Here is a 21,220-nt window from a genome sequence, read left to right as displayed (position 1 = left end):
ATATATTCAAACTGTGTCGGATGACTTCACACATAGAGCAAAAACCTGCATTCCCAAATATATACAGTCTAGTAAAATATACATTACTATACAGTTATATATTTATTTATTTATCAAATTTGAACCCATATGGACACGAACCAATGTGTACAAAACAAGGTTCTGAGTTAGGTTCCACTCCCAAAGTCCTTTTCTCCAAAGTGCTTTCTGACCAACCTTTGGCTTCTGTAAACCAAGCGCGAGAGATCAAGATGTACAGCACGTAAAAACAAAAAGAAATTGGCAAACCCCAATACAAATTATTGTTTGATTATTCAGTACCATAACAGTAACAATATTATACAAAATACCCCTCTTCTGCAAACTTCTTTTTAAGCCATTGGAGCAATATTTAATGTTCAAAAAACCTCACAGATCCAACCCATACATTACCAATTAGATTCCCCCATCCATCTCTGTCCAGTGTCCAGCTTGTTCATTGAGAGTGAGAGAGAGAGAGAGAGATGGGTTTCTGAGAAGTTGCAGGGGAGTAGGGTCTTCAAATTTTGAATATTATGAATCCAGCCAAGGTAAATAATTTCATTTATTTTTTATAATATTCTGAATAAAATGCTTGATTTCATTTAAGTGCATGAAAAAAGAGAAACCCATGATTGTTTTTAACCAGTGACTGAACAATCATTGATTTTTGACATGGATTTTCTTCTTCTCTCTCTGTCAAATCTGCAGCATAAAAACAAAGTTCTTCTGGCTAGCTTTGAACTGACCCCCCATAAAATTGGCCCACACCATGGCAAGTGACATACATCAACAACAGAAGAAAGATTTCAAGATTTCTCCTGTTTGGGTTTTTTATTTTTTTTAGTGTTGCATTCATCTACTGCCATCTGAGAAGAAAGCTGTGAAATTTCTGACCAAAAAAATGATGCTTCTGAGGACCTGAGGAAATGCACAATGTTCTTCAAAGTACAGTTTAGTGAAAAGGAGCGATAATACGAAGGGAAGTGATTTCCGCACATCCGAGATGAGATCTAGCGAAGATTTGAACTTGGCAATGGTGGAAGAAAACCCAACACCAAACTCTTCTGAGTCCCCTCAGAAATCTCCTCTGGACACCATGGTTTCCAGTGGCCTCACCATCAAAACAGCTTCTTCAGCAGCAGCTACAGGTAAGGAAATTGCTACTCTGCCCTCGCCCTACAGTTCCCCTTCCTTAATCTCCCCACCCTCCTCAGCATTTGTTTCAGCTCTCCAGTCCCCTTACATTTCCCCCAGAGTCTCAGCCCCCAAACCCCAGGAAACCCAGCAGACCCAGCAGACCTCAAACCCAGCGACTACCCTAGCAACTACCCTGTCCTCACCTTACAGAGGTCCACAGTCAGATGACATACCCAGCAGCTCCTACACTCCGCCGTCGGACCAGTACGAGTACTCCGACGACGTCTCCGACCCATTAAAGCACAAGTTCGACAATGCCCCTCCCCGCATTTCCTTTTCCTTTCCGGTCCCTCGGATTTCTTTTGCCAAATGCGGCGGGGCGGGCGGCCCTGTTTCCCCTGCTTCCTCCGCCACCAAGCTGCGGAGCTGCGACGTGTACATCGGATTCCACGGCCAAAATCCCAACTTGGTGAGGTTCTGCAAGTGGGTGAAGTCGGAGCTTGAGCTCCAAGGCATCGCATGCTTTGTGGCGGACAGAGCCAAGTACTCGGACTCGCAGAGCCAAGAGATTGCTGACAGAGTTATCTGCTCAGTCACCTATGGAGTTGTGGTGGTTACGAGCTCGAGCTTCTTGAACCATTTGAGCATGGAGGAGGTAAGGTTTTTTGCCCAGAAGAAGAATCTTTTTCCCATTTTTTTCGACACCAGTCCTGAAGAAGTTTCGGCGATTTTGAACTACAATTCGGTTGAGAAAGACTGCAGGGAGGCGGTTGATGGGATGATGAAGTGTAATGAGTATAAGTTGGAGGCCAATGACGGGAACTGGAGGAGCATTGTGTCGAAAGCGGCCGGAGTTTTGAGGGGCAAGCTCGGGAGGCAAAGCGTTTCACAGCAGACGGATGTGGAGGGAATTAATGAGCTGCCTTTTTCGAGGAATAGGTTTTTTGTTGGGAGAGAGAAGGAGATTGCAGAGATTGAAACCGCATTTTTTGGTTCTTCTGGGGACTTATTGGAGCAGGAATGCTCCGTGGTTAAAGGTGAAGCGAGCGGCCAATCGGAAGGGCTAGCTGATGAGGAGAGTGAAGTTGTTACTACTAGAGGGAGGTACATTAATTTGGAGGTGGGAAAATGCAAGGAACCTAACCTGGAGGCTTGGATTGAACCACCAGTTGTGGGGCGGAATTCGTTCAAGAGGTCGAAGTACAAGAGAGCGAAAAGTGGGAGTTACAAGGGCTTGGGAAGTAGTGTGATCTGCATAAATGGGGTTCCCGGGATTGGCAAGACCGAGCTTGTGTTGGAATTCGCTTACAGGTATTCCCAGAGATACAAGATGGTGTTGTGGATAAGTGGGGAAGCTAGGTATTTTAGGCAGAACATACTGAATCTGTCTCAGAATTTGGGGTTGGATGTGAGTGCTGATGCTGAGAAGGATAGAGGAAGGATTCGAAGCTTTGAAGAGCAGGAATTCGAAGCATTTAAGAGGGTGAAGAGGGAGTTGTTTAGGGACATGCCTTACTTGATCGTGATCGATAATCTTGAGACTGAGAGGGAGTGGTGGGAAGGGAAGGATTTGCATGACTTGATCCCAAGGAACACAGGAGGGTCTCATGTGATCATCACAACTAGGTTGTCAAAAGTAATGAATTTTGACGCAATGCAGCTTCCACCCTTGCCTGCGTCAGATGCAATGGTTTTGATTAGAGGAAGGAAAAAGAAAGAGTACCCGGCTAGGGAGTTGGAATTTCTGACGAAGTTCGATGAGAAGTTAGGAAGGTTGAGTTTTGGTTTGTGGCTGATTGGATCGCTGCTTTCAGAACTAGCCATTGCGCCTTCTGCTCTCTTTGAAGCTGTCAGCCAAGTTCAGCTTGATGAGGGCTCTCCTTGCCCTTTCATAAGCATCACTGAAGAGCAGTACTACAAAAACAACATTTTCCTAATGAAAGTCATAGCTTCTTGCTTCGCCGTCTTGCAACAAGCTAACGGGAGAATCAATCATCTTGCGTTAAGAATGCTTCTTGTTGGCGCCTGGTTTGCTCCAACACCGATTTCCTTGACTCTGCTGACTACCGCAGCTAACAATATGCCCACCACAAAAAGCCGGCTAAGGAAGTGGACTAATTGCATAAGTGGGTGCTCTGGTTGCTTTGGACCGCAAGCATGGAAGAGTAGCGAAGAAGATTCAGCACTGCTTCTTGTTAAATTGGGATTAGCGCGAGTGGCGAAAAAACCATTCGGATGCTGGATCCAATTCCATCCCATTACTCAAGTATACACAAAGAGAAAAGAAGGTTTGGTAGCTGCCAAGGCAGCAATTCAAGGCATAAGAAAAATTGGCAATCCATTGGTCAACCTAGACCATCTTTGGGCTACTGCATTCCTTGTTTTCGGTTTCAAATCCGAACCTCCCCTCGTCCAGCTAAAGGCGATCGACATGGTTTTATACATCAAGAAAACCGCCCTCCCTCTCGCAATCAGAGCATTCACAACCTTCTCCAGATGCAGCTCGGCACTGGAGCTTCTAAAGGTGTGCACTAACGTACTTGAAGAAGTAGAGAAGTCGTTTGTATCCCAAATCCAAGACTGGTGCCACGGCTCTCTGTGCTGGAAGAACAAGCTGCAAAGTAACCAGAGGGTGGATGAATACGTGTGGCAAGATGTGACGCTGTTGAAGGCGACGTTGCTGGAGACGAGGGCAAAGTTGCTGCTTAGAGGTGGGCATTTTGACAGCGGCGAAGAGCTGTGCAGGACTTGTATCAGCATCAGAACAGTGATGCTAGGGCATAACCATGCTCACACATTGGCAGCTCAAGAAACTTTGGCAAAGTTAGTAAGGATGAGAAGCAAAATATAAATCTCTGTTGCTTTGGAAACAAGCAAGCCTTTGTTCTATGAGGAACTCAGTTTTGTTAACACTTGTAATCAAATCTTAGTTTAGTTTGTAATATCAGCAATTTAGTAGACATTATAATTTCCAGTTAGAGAATAAGAGCACTGAAAATCATTTAGTTATCTGTTTTTTTCTTCGATTTTTTAGCATCGAAACTTTACTATGATACGAGCGATATTCTATTTTAAACGAATCAAACCACTAAAAAAAATACTAGAGTGCACATGATGGCATGAGAGAATCATTTGCATACAAGAGAATACATTTGCTCTAATCAATGTAACGTTTGCAAGCACTAAAATCAAAGGGTCCCATGTTGGTAGATAAAGCAATAAAAGGTTTGCCTGGTGTTAAGTGACATGGTCCATAGCATGTAATCAATATTTATGTGTTTTATGGTTAGAGGGACACGGACCTTTCTTCTATTCACTTTAAATAGATTGCATACAAATTTATATGCAATTTAGTACAACTTAATCAAAGTAATATGTGAAACGCTAAGAAGACTCTTAAACGTGAGACTCTTTATGAATTTTCTATAATCTTATATTTTTGGGACAATATTTTACAATGTTAACACAAAAATTGACGTTAAACTGTAAAGTGGTATAGAGTCTATGAGAATTTCACTTTGAGAGAGTCTCTTTAGTGTTTAATATTTGAGTGCGAGCAAACAAATTTGGACCTAGTAAGATTAGTTAGTCAAAGCAGTGTTTCTGCTACTTTTCATTCTCTCCTCGTAAGTTCGAGTAAAACTGTAAGAAATTCATAGCATTGGATTGGTGACACAAGTGAACAGGAAATCAACGTCTTCATTCCATCAAAAATAGAATCCACAAATCAATATTACAAGGGGAAAACTCCAATTTCAATTACATTTTTACACACCTAAATCAATCCACCACAATCTAAATAAATAAAATCCGAAAAAATTCAAAAAAATTAAAAACAAAAAAAACGACAAGCATTTCTTTGTCGTTTGTTTGAAGTCACACACAACAACAAAATTACAAACCAAACCCACATTAAAAATAAATAATTGAATTATTAGACGGATGAAGATGTGGGCCCAATCAATCCCTGAGAAGCAGCTTCGGTCTCGTTGAGAAACAAGCCTTCTGTGTTCGTAAGCAGCCCGTGGACCGCACACAACAGAAGCCCAACTCCAAGGCCCAATGCAACACTCCCAAGCCCACCGCTGGCCCAAGCAACCAAAACAGAAACAATTACCAGGCCCGCCATCACGGCCCAATTGCTGACGTGGTGGCCCCACACCTCAAGTGGGTCCTCCCTAAAAACATAGATCACCAGCCACAACCCCACGACGGCCGCCGTCACCAGAAGCCATCCCGGGCTCCCGATGAGGGATAGCACCCCGCAGGATCCGATCAATAACAAGTAGTTGACCCGGAAGTGGTTGGCGTTGGTCTGGATCCGGGTCAGGGCGGAGGATAAGGAGTCGGGTCGGGAGATCGAGGAGGCGAATTCGGACCATGGACGGCGGCGGGAAACGGCGTCGTTGAGGTTTTTAATGGATCGGGTGATGGCGTCGGAGCCCGAGACCGAAATGGGTATGCTGGTATAGGTTGTTGCTGTGCCGGACTGCGACGGCGACATTTTTTGTAGTGAGGGTTTGAATGTTTGGTTCGTTAACCTACCCTTCAAACCCTTCAACTCTGTGAAGTCTGTGAGGCTGTGACAGTCTCTGAGTTTGATTGGTTGGTGAGTGGGGCTGTGAGGGACAGACAGGGAAGGGAAGCATGAAAGGTGAAGATTTGGGTTCGTTAGTGGAGTTTCCATACGTTGTTGTGAAATGGTAAAAAATGTTTGTGTACATTGTCACATTTTACAATTATTATCGTCCGGTTGTAAAGTAAGAGCTCGTCAGGAATTGCTTTTAAATTCGTTTCAAGTGTTACTGATGAAAATATTTTTGTAACTAATCTTTAATAAAATATAGATAAATTCTGAAAAAACATTTAAATCTTATTGAAATGAGCACATAATTGGTGTTTGTAGTAGAAAGCGCTTCAAACGCTTTTAGAACCTAAAAACATTTTATCTAAAAGCATTTCAATTATTTTAAAAATACTTCAAAATGAGCCGTTTCTCTCCGGTTAAATATTTACCATTTTGAGTTCCTCAAGTGAAAGAGAAAAAATTGTGTTTCTTCTTTGGATAAACTCAAATTTGGGGGGTGGGGGTCATACTACAATGAGCTGTTACCAATTTAAGTGTTGTAATAAGCGTAAACTGTAAGGTTGGCATTTCGTGAACCTATGATATAGTATTAATAAAATAATACGCGTGTTATATCATGAGTAAATTGATAATATTACGTGATAATGTAATTGTTACACTGAATAATTTCTCAATTAATTGAACCGAAATGATCATTCTAATCTGCAAGCTAAGACACAATAAACTTGTATGTCAAGTGATCAAGAACATTTAACTTTACAGTTGTTGTCGAAGTTCGATTTCTCCCTTCGCACTATCACTCCAAAGAAAATCAACAAGCTAAAACTATAACTCAAATTCAATCAAGATAAAACTTAACATAAGTGAATATAAATTACTTCAATATGTACAATATTAATTACTAACGTAAACTGGAAGTTAAAGAATGCTAAAGCAGATTTTAGTTGAATTTGGACGCGTTTAACTCTTGACCATGCAGAGAGTTTAATCTGAACTTGCTAGGGTTGCCAATTTGTCAATGAGTTCACTCAACTCGTGATCCCTCTTGAAGGTGTCAATACCATATGGGTTCAAATTTCAGCTTAACGTCTATTTTTGGAGTTTGGATCATTTTCGAACTTTGCTGTCTAGAATTTAAGAATTAAGAAATCTAAACTTTTAATTTGTGCATAAAAAAAAATCGAAATCCTTAATTCGTGTAAGTATATATAACGGAATCATCAGATTTAATTTGAGTTGTCTCTTTGCAAGTTAGTGTTCAAATTAATTAATTATCATCATTGTGCTTTGACTTTTGTGCTTGTTCATACGTACACAGAAATTCCACTTCCACTAAGACGTGCAAAGCCAACCTTTTCAACCCAAACTCAATGCATTGTAACAGTATGTGCGTGGGGGAATGTCCTTTGAAACAATTAATTAAAGAAAAAACTAATGAAAATAGTTTGAGAATTTTGAGTTTTAACGGAAATGATAAAATAAAAGGTAAAGTGAATAGTACTATGATTGACTTTTTAGTGTAAAAATGTATTTTTTAATTAAAGTGAATAATACCGAGAATTTTTTGTTAAAGTTTTCTTAATTAAAAGCTCTAGTTGCTCTACTTATAGTTTAATTGGCTATGCATAACTAATCAAGAGTATTTTGTGATTGGTTATGGAATAGATATTTTTTTATTTCTTACATAAAAATTTAGAAATTATTTTCTGGGTAATGAAATTGTTTTTTGAAAAAAACACTCGTTGGATGCTTCTTCGAGAAGTACTTTTAAATCCTCTATCGGACTTTGCTATCTAGAATTAAGAATCAATCTGAACTTTTGGTTTGTACGAGAAATCGAAATCCTTAATTTGTATAAGTATGACTAATGGAATGAGATAATGGAATCTCTGGATTTAATTTGATTTGTCCCTTTGCAACTCAGTGTTCAAATTAATTAATTATCATCATTGTGCTTTGACTTTTGTGCTTGTTCATACGTACACAGAAATTCCACTTCCACTAAGACGTGCAAAGCCAGCTTTTTCAACCCAACAGTATGTGTGTGGGGGAATGTCTTTTATAACGAAACAACTAATTAAAAGAAGTTTTAACAAAATGTCCGCGGTACTGTTCATTTTAACGAAAAATTATATTTTTATACTAAAAAGTTAATCCCGGTACTATTCACTTTACATTTTATTTTATCCTTATCGTTAAAACTCAAATTTTTTAAATCCTTTTTATTAGTTTTCCTTTAATTAAAAGCTCTACTTATAGTTTAATTGGCTATGCAGAACTAATCAAGAGTATGTTTGTGATTGGTTAAGGAATAGATATTTTTTACAGAAAAATTTAGAAATTATTTTCGGGGTAATGAAACTGTTTTTTAAAAAAACACTTGTTGGATGCTTTTTGAAGAAGTACTTTTAAATCCTCCACACACAGTACTTGTAGTTGTGATAAAAACTACAATAATATAATTATAATGAAATTACTTCTAGTAAAAGTGTTTTGAGTATAAATCTTAATTCGTACAAAAATAATCTTTGTACGGACACTAAACGAGGTACATTAAAGAAGTTGGTCATGCGATCTCTTGGTAAATAAAGCTATACCGAACAACCAATCATGTTTTTCTTAAATCTTCAATGCATAGTTTTCTCTTTTAGGCAAACGATCAACTTTTTCGTCAAGTATAAAATTTTAAAACATCTGCACACATGCAATCACCCACAAAACTAGACGTATTAGAATTAATTTTGAACCCACATGATCAACTTCTTTGGATACATGGATTCACTTACAAACTACGGAATCAATTTTAAAAAGAAAAACTCTCATTTCCAACTTACTTGTTTCCAACTTGCTTGTAAAGTTTGAAACTTTAAATACACAGTTACATACATATCATTTAAAACTCCGAAATTTTAAGAACTGTTTGACAAAACGTTAAACGAACAAGCCTTTGCAAAGTAGATATTTGAATCAAGTTTTGAATTATGAACAGGATTAAGCAAAGATGGGAGGATCATAATAATGTTATTACTATTATAATATGAAAGAGAGAGAGAGAGAGTATCCAACTCGTTACTCAAGTATTTCCCTCCTTTCTCCCCCCTCTCTCTCTCGCAAAGTCTTAAAGAGCACTCAATACCCCTCTCTCTCACTCTCTAAGTTTTTCAACGTTCAAGTAATGCTCCTTTTGAGAAGGTTTAATAAGTATAAAGTGACAAGAAGAAAGATAAAGAATGGCCCACAACCGACAATTTAAACAAGCAGAGCCATTGTCTTTGTATGGAGTGTGGAATGGGGAGTTGTCCAGCTTTCACCATGCAAAATTCACACACCCCACGTTCCATCCCTTTGCCTTCCTTAAAATAATAGTTTTAGCTTATGTTGCACGAGTACACAGTAATCATGATATTCTATATTTATAATATAATGATACATGAAAATTTGTTCTTAAAAGACGTTGTTGGATTATTAATATATAACATCACGATAACATCATACTCATATAAGTTGCTCTGTCTATTTACATCAGCACCTTAGTAAGCATCCATATGGTATAATGCGAATCCAACGGCCATTTATTTTGTGTTTCATCTTGTCGTTTATATGTACCTTCAAATTGACCATGCAATGCACCTCTCTCTCTCTCTCTCTCTCTCTCTCTCTCTCTCTCTCTCTCTCTCTCTCTCTCTCTCTCTCTCTCTCTCTCTCTCTAACGGCTACATTTCGTGGTAAGCCAAACTTCCATGCATGCTCATGAATTCCTGAACAAGCAAAGGTAATATAGTACCATATATAACTTTGCTGCGTACCATGCAAAATAGCTATAGCTAGAGGAGAAGAGAAAGCAAAAAACGAAAATAAGTAGTGACTGAAAACCTACGTAGAATTAACCTAATTCTATTGAATATATGGGGTTTCATCCGTCACTATTTCCTGTGCATTTCACTTGTGTACTCCTCGGACCCCACTACAAATACATATATATAATGTAAATTTGATTGGTTAGAAAATACGTTGTCTTGGCAAAATCTAATGGTGGAGCCTCTCATTTATCTGTAAAAGAAACACATACAATATTAACATTAACCCAAAGACGAAGAAGAGCATATATATAAATCAAGTGTAAGAAGGATGATCAATTTTGATTGCAGTACATTTCTGCATGTTAGTTTTTCATCGTGAAATTTTAAACCGTTCACTGCATGGTTATTCTACGATCAAAGGTAATTTCTAAAACTTTCACCGCGACCACCATTTCATTTGCAACCATGCATTCAGAAGCTCTCATGTTCATGGAAAGATTAATTAGCAATACCATAACATTTAATAAGCATCAACATTTTTTCGTCCAGCCAGAAAAAAATGAGAGGGATGTTCAATTCCAGTTTTATGTATAACTTAGATGCATGTTTGTATATATTTTCTTGAAAATAATGATGAACCAACGTAGACAATAAAGAACCTCTTGCCTGAAGTTCTGAAATACTCGAATGCGTACTAATTCACGGATGTGCAGATGAATCGGGATGAACCAGAAATAATCGATTTTCAAGACTAGAACATGGTGCTGTAATTCACATTTGATCAAGGAGAGGCCAAACACACAAGGAAATCAAGTACCTCTAACAAAATTCTATAGGAAAGAAGAAAAAAAGGGACATAAACGCTTTACTTGTACTGATGCTCGAAAATATTCACTTTCGAGCCAAGCTTTTATGTCAACTGTATATTATTCATGGATTTTCCTTAAAACACTGTCTATTCTCTGGGTAGCTTAAAGCATGCCTAAGTAGAAACCTGAAAAAAATTTGCATGATTTCGAACCAACATTTGGTAGAGTAACAGCATAAGTATGTGGACTGCACGCCATTTCTCCTCATTCAAAAGCGACATGTTTTTCTATGACAAGCTCGGTGAATCGTACAGTGTAGATCTCAGATGTCCTCTTGGCGATGGTGCTGCAAGAAAAGAAGCCCGCTGCAGCACACCTGAGCCTTCTGAAGTAGTACAACTCCACTTAACAGGACTACTATTATTGGCTAGCCTGGAGGGAACTGCATGCAAGGTGGTGTTGTACAAAACTGGTGATCCACAAAGTTCCTGTGACTCATAACGAGAGAAAGGATTATTCACACGCTTTGAGTTATAACTGGGAGCCGCTGGAACTGGACTGCCAGAACAAACTACTTGGCTTTCCCTCAACCCTTCCGAGTACTTTGCAACACTGCAGGTCAAATCAGCTTCACTTTCCGGAACATCATCAATGATGATAATTTCTTTACTGGCACTGAAAGCAGAATGTCCATTCTTGCGTTGGCGGTCAGGAGGGTTCATAATTCTCTCCACATGAAACGTGGGTGCTCCTCCAATGGGTTTGCTTATATACCTGTTCTGTGGCATTGGAAAATTATGATTGCCTTTATACTCGTGGGGTTCCATGGATGCCACAAAATTGCCATCTGTATGATGCTTTGGAAACAAGCTTGCAGGTCCTCGTGCAACCACTTGCGGTGTCCTTGGATTGCTATAGCTTCTATAACTGTTTAAGTGCGCTGCACTTGCGTCAAAACATTCCTCCACTTTGTTATGTTGAAAGGAATGATAGAACTGATTCTGAAGATTTCCAGGAACAACTCCTGAGAATGTTGGAAACTGTGAAGTTAGATGGTTAGTTTGCGCATGTGGTTGAGCCTGCACCGGTGGAACTGACGTATCTTCCTCTTTGTTGACCACCATCAAATTCTTTCCCATTAGCCTGAGTATTGAATTAGAAGCAGATGGACTAAAAGAATCACACTCACTGTGACCTGACAACTTCCCCTTGCCATCTGGAGAACCCTTCGAAGGATGGTGACCAGAAGATGACTTGGCGACAGGGAAAACTGCCTGTTCAGATCTCGATGTTGTACCACCACTCAGAAAGAACGAGTCTGTCATGTCAGACCCCGACTCCAAATTGTTAGTTCTTGTGTTTAGATTGCCACCCATTTGCTTTCCCATGGCAGGCAGTGCCATTGCTCGCCGCATTAATAGTGGTGATTCTTGATAATTTAAAGCCACACCCTGTGAAGTTCTCTCCTTTCGTTGACAACAGCAAGGCTGATCGTTACTTTTGAAGCTGATAGGTCCCCTCTCGAGAGATATCTTGTTGACCTTAAAGTTTTCTCTATCAAAAGAAAGTCTTTCAGCTGCTGTGCCAGTTATATGTTCGGCTGCAGTGGCATTAATTTCTTCAGAAGTACCACTAACTGCACGCGATAGGACTGGTCTGATCTTGTCCTGAGCAGATTGTCCTATGGAAGATGACGGTTCAGAATGCTTTGGGTCAAATTTTGTCCCTCTGGAATTAGAGATGGTTGATGTTGTAGAAACAGGTGAATCTGATGAATCCCCATCAATAAAATCAAGCTGATCTTGAGATGATTGAACTCGACTCGTGGTTAGTGACGAATTCCCTTGAAAATCATCCGACCCCATATCCCTAGGGCTTGGCAAAAACGATCCTGGTGGCCCTGGGATAAGTATTGGATCAACCTCAGGAAAATAGCTTCCTTGGCCATCATCAGAGTCCATTTCCTCCATGCTATGAACATTCTGCCCAAGTGTGCCATCTTCCAGTCCATCACCACAAAACATCTCTTGCTCATTACTAATGCTTGGATCAGTTGGACTTGTTACTGCTTCGGTTTCACAGAAACCTATTAGGGCAGGCTTTTCAGTAACCATGTCACCATCATGGATTTGATCTTCCCTCTCAGAACCTCCCAGGCCATCAACTTTTTCCAGATATTCATCACGAATGGTAACAGAAGTATCCATCTTTTCCCTTTCATCATATCCATAAAACTCGGGTGCAAATTGAGAACCTTCCAAGGCCATGGGTTCATTCCTTCTAGAGCTACTTAAGGAACCTCTACATTTTCTCCTCTGCAACACAGTGCTTCTGGATACTGATACTTCATCGCTACAATCTTTTCGAAACCGCTTTCCAGCAAAATTATGCATGAAATCATACTGTTGATCAGCCTCAGGATCCCAGGCAGCAACCTCTTTATCTATTTCTTCCCTTTGCCCTTGATTCTTAACAGCTGAGCAATTCATAGCAACACTGGGACTGGATTCAGTCAATGATACCCGCCTGCCAATAGCCAACACATTTTTCTTTGGCGGGAGGGATTTCCTGGCATTTGATCTGGGGGCATCACGACTCTTAGATAGTTTTTTGCTAGTGCGAGGGGCACAATCAAAATTTTCGGTGAGATCCGCAGCAGAACCAATTGTATTGTTGCTCAACACAGGTGCAAAGTTCACATCAGAGTATGTACGGTTTAGCGTGCAACTACTAGGCGAAAAAGTTGTGTCTTTGCTAAACTGATGCTGGCTTTGCTCACCAGGAAAGGGGCTTCCTGCTCTCTTTCTCCAAGGAGAGCAGTCACTTTTCTCACTAGCTTGAGCTTCATCACATGCATTCTCTGTGCTCCCACTTTTTTCAGAAGAAGAAATTGGATTTCCAGACAAATTCATTACCTTTCTACCACAGTTTCCCTCCACACGACAGTTACCGAAAAATGTTTGATCACTCTCAACCAAAAAGTCCTGAGACACATGCTTCTTGTTCAACTTCTTTACACCACCAGTGCGTTTGGAGCAAGCCCATCCTCTTAAAGCTCCAGCATTACAGGAATTGAGCTGCTCTTCCATTTGCTGTCCATCCTCGGAATTTTCTTTCGCTCCACATGTTTCTTGACCCCCATGAATCTGTTTAAAAAGCAGTGTTAGCACCAACGAAAGCATTGGAATTCAAGCATATTGAGAGCTTCTTTATTCGTTTTCCTTTTATTGCATCGAAGCGCATGTTGTTTATAAGGTGGTGAGACCTATGCTGAAAGTAAGTAAATACAGAAAGCAAGAGTGGCGTACCTGAGAAGAATGAGCCTTAGGAGAGATAAAATGTTTGCTTTGAGGAGCAAGTTTAAGGTACTTGTGATGTTTAGATGCATGGCGCTTTTGCTTTTTCGCTGAAAGGAATTTGCTTCCTTTGCCGGGTTTCAAAGGTTTTCTTGGTCGAAGATGCTCTACCGCTTTAGGCACTGATGGAGATGGTGCATCATCAAACTTCGATAAAATCCTAACTTTCGTGCCATTGGCGTCTACATAGACTGGACCGACATCAATATCATCAGGATGGACTGAGGACACTCTTTGCCTTTTCTCTTCAACCGGCACCTCAGACTTCTTATCCCGAGTAGGAAAGCTTGAAACGTTCGTGGCCCAGCTCGAACCATTTCTTCTATCGAGATCTTCTAATGTGCAATGCTGGGCAGTAGTATATATATCCACCATCAATTTAGTCTTCCTCGGCTTAATTCTGTACCTTGTAACCGGTTTACAACCCCCGGTCCACTTGGGAGTTGCCTCCCCAGAAAGACACTGATCAATATGAGCATTCAAGGTGGTATTAGAAGACGATGAGAAGGTTTTGCAAACAGGGCAAGTTTTTGAAGTCATTGTTTCTGAAATGGTAGTAGCATTCGATGCAATATCTTCGGTTGAGCTTCTCTCTGAATGGCTACCGTATTTGACCACCAATCTGCACTTCTTACCTGAGGGTCGCGTCGTGCTTCCAGTCTTGCTAACAACAACAACGGGAGGACCTGCAGCTTCAAGTACTTCAACTGATGCAGCTTCCAAGGAAGTATCAATTTCTAACGGCAACCTTGACGGCCTGTTCGTAGGAACTGACTCTTCTATTTCAGATTGAGAAACACTCGTAAGTGTGGATGGAAAATCATTTTCTCCTTCAGACCTGCATGAAGTGGTTGTTGTAGTCTCTGTGCAAGCTTCTGTTAGCTTTTCCTTCAGCTTGGTATCGTTTGACGAAGACTTTAATACTGCATGATCATCTTGCCCGGAAGATTCTGAAACATCAAGATTGCTTTTCTTTTCACTTTCAACCGTACATCTCTTAACGGGTTGGTTTCTTACTGCATCAAGATTCTGAAATGGCGGCAACAGATCCTTCACGCCATGTTTCAAGCAAAGTTGCAAATTCTTCTGAGAAAAAGGCCAGTTGGTCTCGATATCTTTGCTCCGGGATGTAAAAACATAATCTCTGCGCAACGTAAAGACATCATATACGTCTGATTCTTCACACAAATGGTCAATTCCAATGAGCTAAGCTTAGCCACCTTTAGACTAAGTCCAAAGAGAACTCAAACTTTATTGTATGAAATTTGCTAATCAAAGAAGGGAATATATACATGGACCATGAAACTATAAAGGAAAAAGAAAATACACGAACAGTAGAGTAATATCCATGTGATGTCTGCAGAAATGGTCTTAGAGATTCATTAAAACTCGAGCATCACCGTTTCATGTAAGTCTCTCTCTTCTAAATAACACCGTCTGAGAGACTAATTAAAACTCATGGGAAATTAAGGTAGGGTGACATGAAATCACAAGCAACAATTAACATTGAGTTGGGTGGATTAACAGCATGGATTAGGGAAATTAATCACATGAAGAAACGTGTGGTTTTCAGGGGGATTAAGAGCCGTGAACGAGTTTCTTTTTTTTTGGGTGACAAGCCGTGAACGAGTTTCGTTTATTAGCCAAAGCAGGGAAAAAAAAGCCCCAACACACTAAAAATAGAGACAAAGATGGGGTGGTCATGACTCAAGGCCCCCCATATGTTGGATGAGCCACAAGCAACAACAACACACATATTTGCATCTCTCTCTGGATCTGACTCAACAAGCTCTAAGATGATATGAGATAAGCTTTGAGATCACACAAGAAAAAAGAGAAGCGGTTAGAATCCCATGTAAGAAAAACAAAAACCCAAGTTAGGATCATCATTAACTGTTCATATTTTCATTTCTAGAGAGAGAAAGAAAGGAGAGAGAGAGAGATTATACCTGATGGAGAATTTAGGAAGGGGTGGAGATAGATCTAGTGGCTGCTCATGACTAGTACTAGCATCTTTGATGATCAAAGGCTGGGGATGATGACATGGGGGATCTGGTGGAAGTTTTTCAAAAGATAACATCTGATGGAAAGCTGCTTCTTCTTCTCTCTTCTACTTGTGCTGTTTCCCCAACAGTCACAAGCTCTAGTAATATCTTCTCTACCTCCACACCTTATCTTGAACTTAGATTTCAGCATATATAATGACCCTTTCTCTCTCTAAGTCTCTTTCTCGCTCTAGAACTATTACTGTTCACTCCAATCAGCACCAGAAACACTAGCAGAAAGCAGCAGAGATGAAAAATCAAACAACCCCACTGGAATCTTCATCCATAACATCAATCTGCAATTGAGAGAAATGGAAAGGAGCATGAGATCATGGGTTTTTGGGGAAAGATCCCAGACTATGAACAAGGTGGAAGATTATTATTAGTAATACTCCAGACCCTTCCAGAAACGTTATTTTATGTGATGGGAATGAGTGAAATTAAAGCATCTGAAATATTTTTTTCAAAAAAAAAAAAATCAAAACAAGAAGGAACCCAATTGAGCAAGCAAAGAACAAAATAGGCAAACAACAAAACCCAACAAGCAAAGATATTCAATTTTGTTGGAGTCTAAAAGTTCATTGGAGTGATATTTTATGTGGAAATATTTCTCAAATTTTGAGACTTTAGAATCAACAATCCACTTGCTATCATAGTTGAACAACCAATCCAATCTCCTTCGAGCAAAATCACAAAAGATTTGAAGTTGACAAAAGCAAGAGATCATGATTTATGAGCTCCCCAAAAGAAGAATTTTTTTTAGACGAGAAATTAATCCCACAAAACCCCAACAAGTAGAGTGCGTGAGAGAAGGAGATTTACAAAGAAGTCCAAATCTTTGAGCATGCCAAACAAAATCTAGTTTAAATCCCAACACATCTGAGATAAAATCTAGTTTAAATCCCACAACCAGATTCTGATCTTGTTTCCATCTGTGCAAGCAAGAAGATAATGAGTGGTCAAAGAAAACACGAAAAAAAAAAAAAAAAAAAGATGCAGGTTTTGAGGAAGAGAAAACAAACCCAAGATCAAAGAAATCGCGGCGCTGATGGGATTATTTGGTTTTGAAGCCTTTTTTTTCAGGGTTGGTTCGGACTGAGAAATGAGAGAGAAAAGATGAAGTCTTTGAAGACTACTAAGCAACTCTAGAGAGAGAAAGAGGAAGAGAGAAAGAAGTGAGAAAAACAGGACCACCCACTCACACATCAAAAAGGGCATCAGGTTCTCTTTCTCTCCATAAAGCGGGTTTGTACCATATTAAACACCCCCGATTCACCTCCCATCTGTGAATATGCGTTAAAGAGAGTTTTGAAGAGAGAGAAAGAGATACAGATAGAGATAGAGAGAGAAAGAGAAAGTAGGGGGCGGGGGGGGAGAGAGAGAGAGAGAGAGAGGAAGTGTGTGGTGGTTTTTCTTCTTGAAAAATAAACAAAGGAAATACAATACAAAGCTGTCCTATCCTGTACCTACCCTACACCCTCATATGTCATATGTCATATTTTATCAAATTTTCTTTTCTTCTCAATTTTTTAATCCTTGATTTTTTATCGTGGTCATTGCCCCTCTCAATTGTCTGTTTTGCTCTCTTTCTTTCTCTTTAATTTCAATCTCACACGGCCCATGTTGTCCCACTACACGACAATCTCTCCCTGTTGACAATTATCGACACCATGGAAATATCACACTTTTACCCCCATCCCACCCACACACTTCACTCGTCTTTGTTTAGGGAAATTTTTTATTATGGTAAGAATACGGATAGTACAGTACGTGTGTTTTATGTAATTAATTAGAAAATTTAAATTATTAACTTTTTAATACACATATCATACCATTTATATAATAACATGTGATGTATCATCTTATGTGACGATCATATTAAAAAATCTCTTATTTATTTAATGTTAGTATACAAAAGTAAGATGAGTTTTTTTCATATTGCGATTTGTTTTTTAAATAATTTGATATGTTATGTTATGTATTATTTTATCGGCCAATGTAATTGTTAACTAGTTTAATGGATTTGTGTCATTCGTTAGGCATGTATCTCGTTGAATACAGTTTGATATGTTATCTTATCAACCAATTTAGCCTTTAAGATGAACTAAGAGCAACGACAGTTTAATCTGTTATCTTATCAACCAATCTAGCCTTTAAGATGAACTAAGAGTCTTAAAAGATGTAGGCATAGAGGAATGAGAATCCTTTAATCATATTTGTTCATCGTATATCGTATGATCAGATATCATTGTAAATCTTTTTATTTAAAATTAAATATAAACAATACTTGACGAAAACTGACTGCACGATATACAATGAACAAATGTGATTGGAAGATCCCGAGATCTTCACAAAGAAGATCTGGAGAGGATCCTTATTTGGCATATTATCCTTTATCTTGAGGTAATTCCTATTTGAAATGTTTGCCTACTCCTTGTGTTGTCAGTCGTAGATGTCTATTCGGCCTTATGGGTTTGGATAATGCTATAGAGACTAAATTTGGAGACAAAGTTTTGAAAACTAAATGACATGGAATTGATGATTGATTGATTACTTAAACGTTGATAAAATTGCTTATTCATATTGGTGACATATCATTTAGTTTGCAAATTTAGTCTCCCTAACATTAATCTTCGTGTTTTGTTATTTAAGTTGTTCAACTTATGCTACAAGCCTAATGGATTTAATATCAATGGACCAAGAAACCAAATATTTGTTTTGAGGCCGAGTCGACATACTCTTAACCTAGACATTTGACATCCTTGCTTTAACTGACCTAATCACTTCTGTCGATGTCTTAAAAGTTACTCTTATTGGTGGACGATATGCTAGAGTTCTAATTAGCGAGCTAGGTGAGCGATTAGAAGCTTTTTATGAATCAATTGTGAATTTAAATCCCCTTTAAGTTTTCCCATTTATCATGAACCATTATCTATAATCTTTAGGGTTTATGTAAGGGTGTAAATGAGACATAGCAATATATCACAACTACGTAAACTAAGTATTATCAAAGATACATCCTTTTGAACCCGACTATACTATCAAAGATCAACAACTTATTGATAAGACAACGATGATATCTCAAATTTAAAGACTAATTTACATTATTGCAACTTAGAGATCTTGTTTATCATTCCATACGCGATATCTAAATTGATAATGTTTAGTATACTCAATCTTCGTTGACCACTTACACAATTCATCTTAGTGTCCCCAAAACAAATAACATGAGACCAGTTATCCTCCTAATTAAGCAAACTGTATTTGTTCTTTAAGAAGTCATATGACTAGCACAGTTTAAGTTCTACGGCACAACGAAGGAAATGTCTCCATAATCGAACTTCTTTTAGATTATTTTCTTTCTATTTCTTATTCTTTGGACTTGTTTAAGGAAATAACAATGAGTAGTATTGTTACTGTAAGCAACATGTTTGCCCTTTGATCTGACTCAGATAAGTAAGTATATCAAATATCCATAAAAATATCATCACACGACTGATTTGTATGGCATATTTATAAATAAAATAAAAAACACTATCAACGAGTCTAAAATATCAATTAGTTCAATGCATTTACATTATCGCCAGTTATTAGTTGCGGTTTTATATGCACCTTATCAAAACAATCTAGTCTCAATATGTTCCGTTATCAACGAGTCTAACATGTCAATTATTCACGTTTATGAAGTCATTCGCTAGTTACTATTTGGTTGCAGTGGAAGATTTCAAACACTAAATCGAGCATGCTCGATCACACTCGTCACCCTATACCCACCCTCACTAGTGGGTAACCCCTTGTAGCTTCAAATCAACATTTAACTACCAGATAATCTATCAATGTCAAAATTAGGCATGCATTTAATAAGATCTTATACTATCCACAAAATCAAGCCCATCATATTTGAATCTATAGTCCTCATGTATAATTCAAAAATATAACATTCCAATCTAGATAGTCCTAATGCATGAACGTGCTTATCACCATATAATATTGTAACTTGTTACTTATCTTTATGGTTGGATTCTTGTTATTATTAGAAAAATATAGGGCAATATACCATATTAAGATTACTATTTTGTAATATTAAGCCTGCGGGGTTCCCTGCTCTTCTTCTGCTTTGGTGTGGTCTACTCATTGAATACGAACATCTTTGACCCAAAAATAAATAAAAAAGAATACGAACATGCTCATAGTCTACTTTAACATTATTTTTTATCGCTTATGTATTATATATTTGCACAATTATTGTCCTTATTTCACCACACGTATTCTCTTGTCCCTATGGTTGTTAACTTTAAAACTTACAAGGCATACCTTGCTCGCATGTTGAGTAACTACTGAGCTAATTATGTCTTTTTTATGAATACAGGCATGCCAACTTGCAAGTCGGTCGGGCAAATAGAATAGATATGGTGGTGTGGTATCGAACGAGCTGCTGATTTTTGCACTTAAGCGACTATGGTCGAGGAATGAATGCTTCTCGGCCTAGGGTTCTTGAACCTAAAAACAAGGTCACTTAATTCACTGCGAAGTTTAGGATCTTCTGCATCAAGTTCAGCAGCTTCAACTATTTTTGTGAGAATATAAGTGTGCCAAATCAGTATCAGGTTTTAGGCACAAAGATACTCAAAGGAAATAGGTGTCTTTATGGTGAATGATGTTCAACCGTATGAATGTCGAACTCTGAAGTGCATATGAGATTAACCAATCATAGAACACCTCACTTCGTTGGGGAGCTAATGAAGTGACCTCATTTAGCGTAAGAATCGTAAACTCTTCGCTGGCTAAGTCTTGGATAGATAACCAATCAACTAGAAGCAATTATGTTAATCCAAATTGAAGATGCTCCTAAATTGCTTTATTATACGACTCCAGTGCTGTTAATCCAAACTGCAGGTGTGTTGACGAAATGGTTAGAGTAATTAATACTTCTTTTATCTAACTGCTTAAAGTATATGGACTGAGTGTATGCAAAATGGGTCCAAATGGTAACAAAAGAAAAAAAAATTAACACTATACATTATGTAAAAATTATTGTGTACAATCACTAATGGTTGATCGTAAGTTAAATCTAATGCACCCTTTAACAGAATTATAAGAGCATCTACAATGGAGCGAAAAAAAAAAATGACAAAGTAAATTTGAAGGTTCATATGACCCTTGTACTAAAAAAAAAAATTGTAGGACCCACTCTTCAAAAGAAATAAATAAAAACTAATTTTTCATGTTTTATAATTAGTGCATTACTAGAACCCACATAAGAAAACAATTCAAAAATAACTGGCTCGAGCTTTTCTCTTATGTCAAATTTGGCATCGCACAATAAAAACGTCAATATACATAAAATTGATATATCGATTAGAATTTCTATCTGCCTTCAAGTTTTATTACATGATATTCTACTTACGATTTAACATCTTTTTTAAAAATAGTCTAAGATTTTATATGGAAATAAAGAGAAAAA

General features: G+C 38.4%; 3 protein-coding genes across 4 annotated transcripts; 1 reads left to right on the top strand and 2 right to left on the bottom strand.

Moving 5' to 3' along the window:
- Nucleotides 1–356: 356 nt before the first annotated feature.
- Nucleotides 357–4,141, top strand: LOC137743458 (uncharacterized). Its single transcript, XM_068483352.1, has 2 exons — nucleotides 357–569; nucleotides 730–4,141. The coding sequence occupies exon 2, from the start codon at nucleotides 1,025–1,027 to the stop codon at nucleotides 4,007–4,009; it is 2,985 nt and encodes a 994-aa protein (XP_068339453.1). The 5' UTR covers nucleotides 357–569; nucleotides 730–1,024; the 3' UTR covers nucleotides 4,010–4,141.
- Nucleotides 4,142–5,092: 951 nt separating this feature from the next.
- LOC137743210 (PRA1 family protein G2-like) lies at nucleotides 5,093–5,662 on the bottom strand. The gene has a single exon (XM_068483093.1). It carries the CDS (start codon nucleotides 5,660–5,662, stop codon nucleotides 5,093–5,095), a length of 570 nt encoding a protein of 189 aa, XP_068339194.1.
- A 4,626-nt stretch (nucleotides 5,663–10,288) lies between these two features.
- On the bottom strand, nucleotides 10,289–17,113 carry LOC137741699 (uncharacterized). 2 transcript variants are annotated; one of them, XM_068481408.1, is made up of 4 exons: nucleotides 16,779–17,113; nucleotides 15,661–16,052; nucleotides 13,664–14,855; nucleotides 10,289–13,501 (listed from the first exon to the last, which is right to left on the bottom strand). In XM_068481408.1, the coding sequence occupies exons 2-4, from the start codon at nucleotides 15,789–15,791 to the stop codon at nucleotides 10,643–10,645; spliced, it is 4,182 nt and encodes a 1,393-aa protein (XP_068337509.1). In that variant the 5' UTR covers nucleotides 15,792–16,052; nucleotides 16,779–17,113; the 3' UTR covers nucleotides 10,289–10,642. The 2 variants fall into 2 exon arrangements, with proteins under 2 accessions (XP_068337509.1, XP_068337510.1); XM_068481409.1 differs by having other exon boundaries at nucleotides 16,959–17,112.
- Between the last annotated feature and the right edge of the window lie 4,107 nt (nucleotides 17,114–21,220).

This window comes from Pyrus communis, chromosome 8 (assembly GCF_963583255.1).
Source record: "Pyrus communis chromosome 8, drPyrComm1.1, whole genome shotgun sequence".
NCBI lineage: Eukaryota > Viridiplantae > Streptophyta > Magnoliopsida > Rosales > Rosaceae > Pyrus > Pyrus communis.
Note: the sequence above shows the minus strand (reverse complement) of the source record. Positions and strands in the feature narration are given on the sequence as shown.

What these genes read in the sequence shown, in the direction of transcription:
- LOC137743458 (XM_068483352.1), top strand. Translation starts at nt 1,025, where the DNA reads ATGAGATCTAGCGAAGATTTGAACTTGGCAATGGTGGAAGAAAACCCA.
- LOC137743210 (XM_068483093.1), bottom strand. Translation starts at nt 5,662, where the DNA reads ATGTCGCCGTCGCAGTCCGGCACAGCAACAACCTATACCAGCATACCC.
- LOC137741699 (XM_068481408.1), bottom strand. Translation starts at nt 15,791, where the DNA reads ATGTTATCTTTTGAAAAACTTCCACCAGATCCCCCATGTCATCATCCC. An exon ending in CTTCCTAAATTCTCCATCAG is followed by an intron (nt 14,856 to 15,660) that starts GTATAATCTCTC and finishes TACGTTGCGCAG; the next exon opens with AGATTATGTTTTTACATCCC. An exon ending in CTAAGGCTCATTCTTCTCAG is followed by an intron (nt 13,502 to 13,663) that starts GTACGCCACTCT and finishes CTTTTTAAACAG; the next exon opens with ATTCATGGGGGTCAAGAAAC.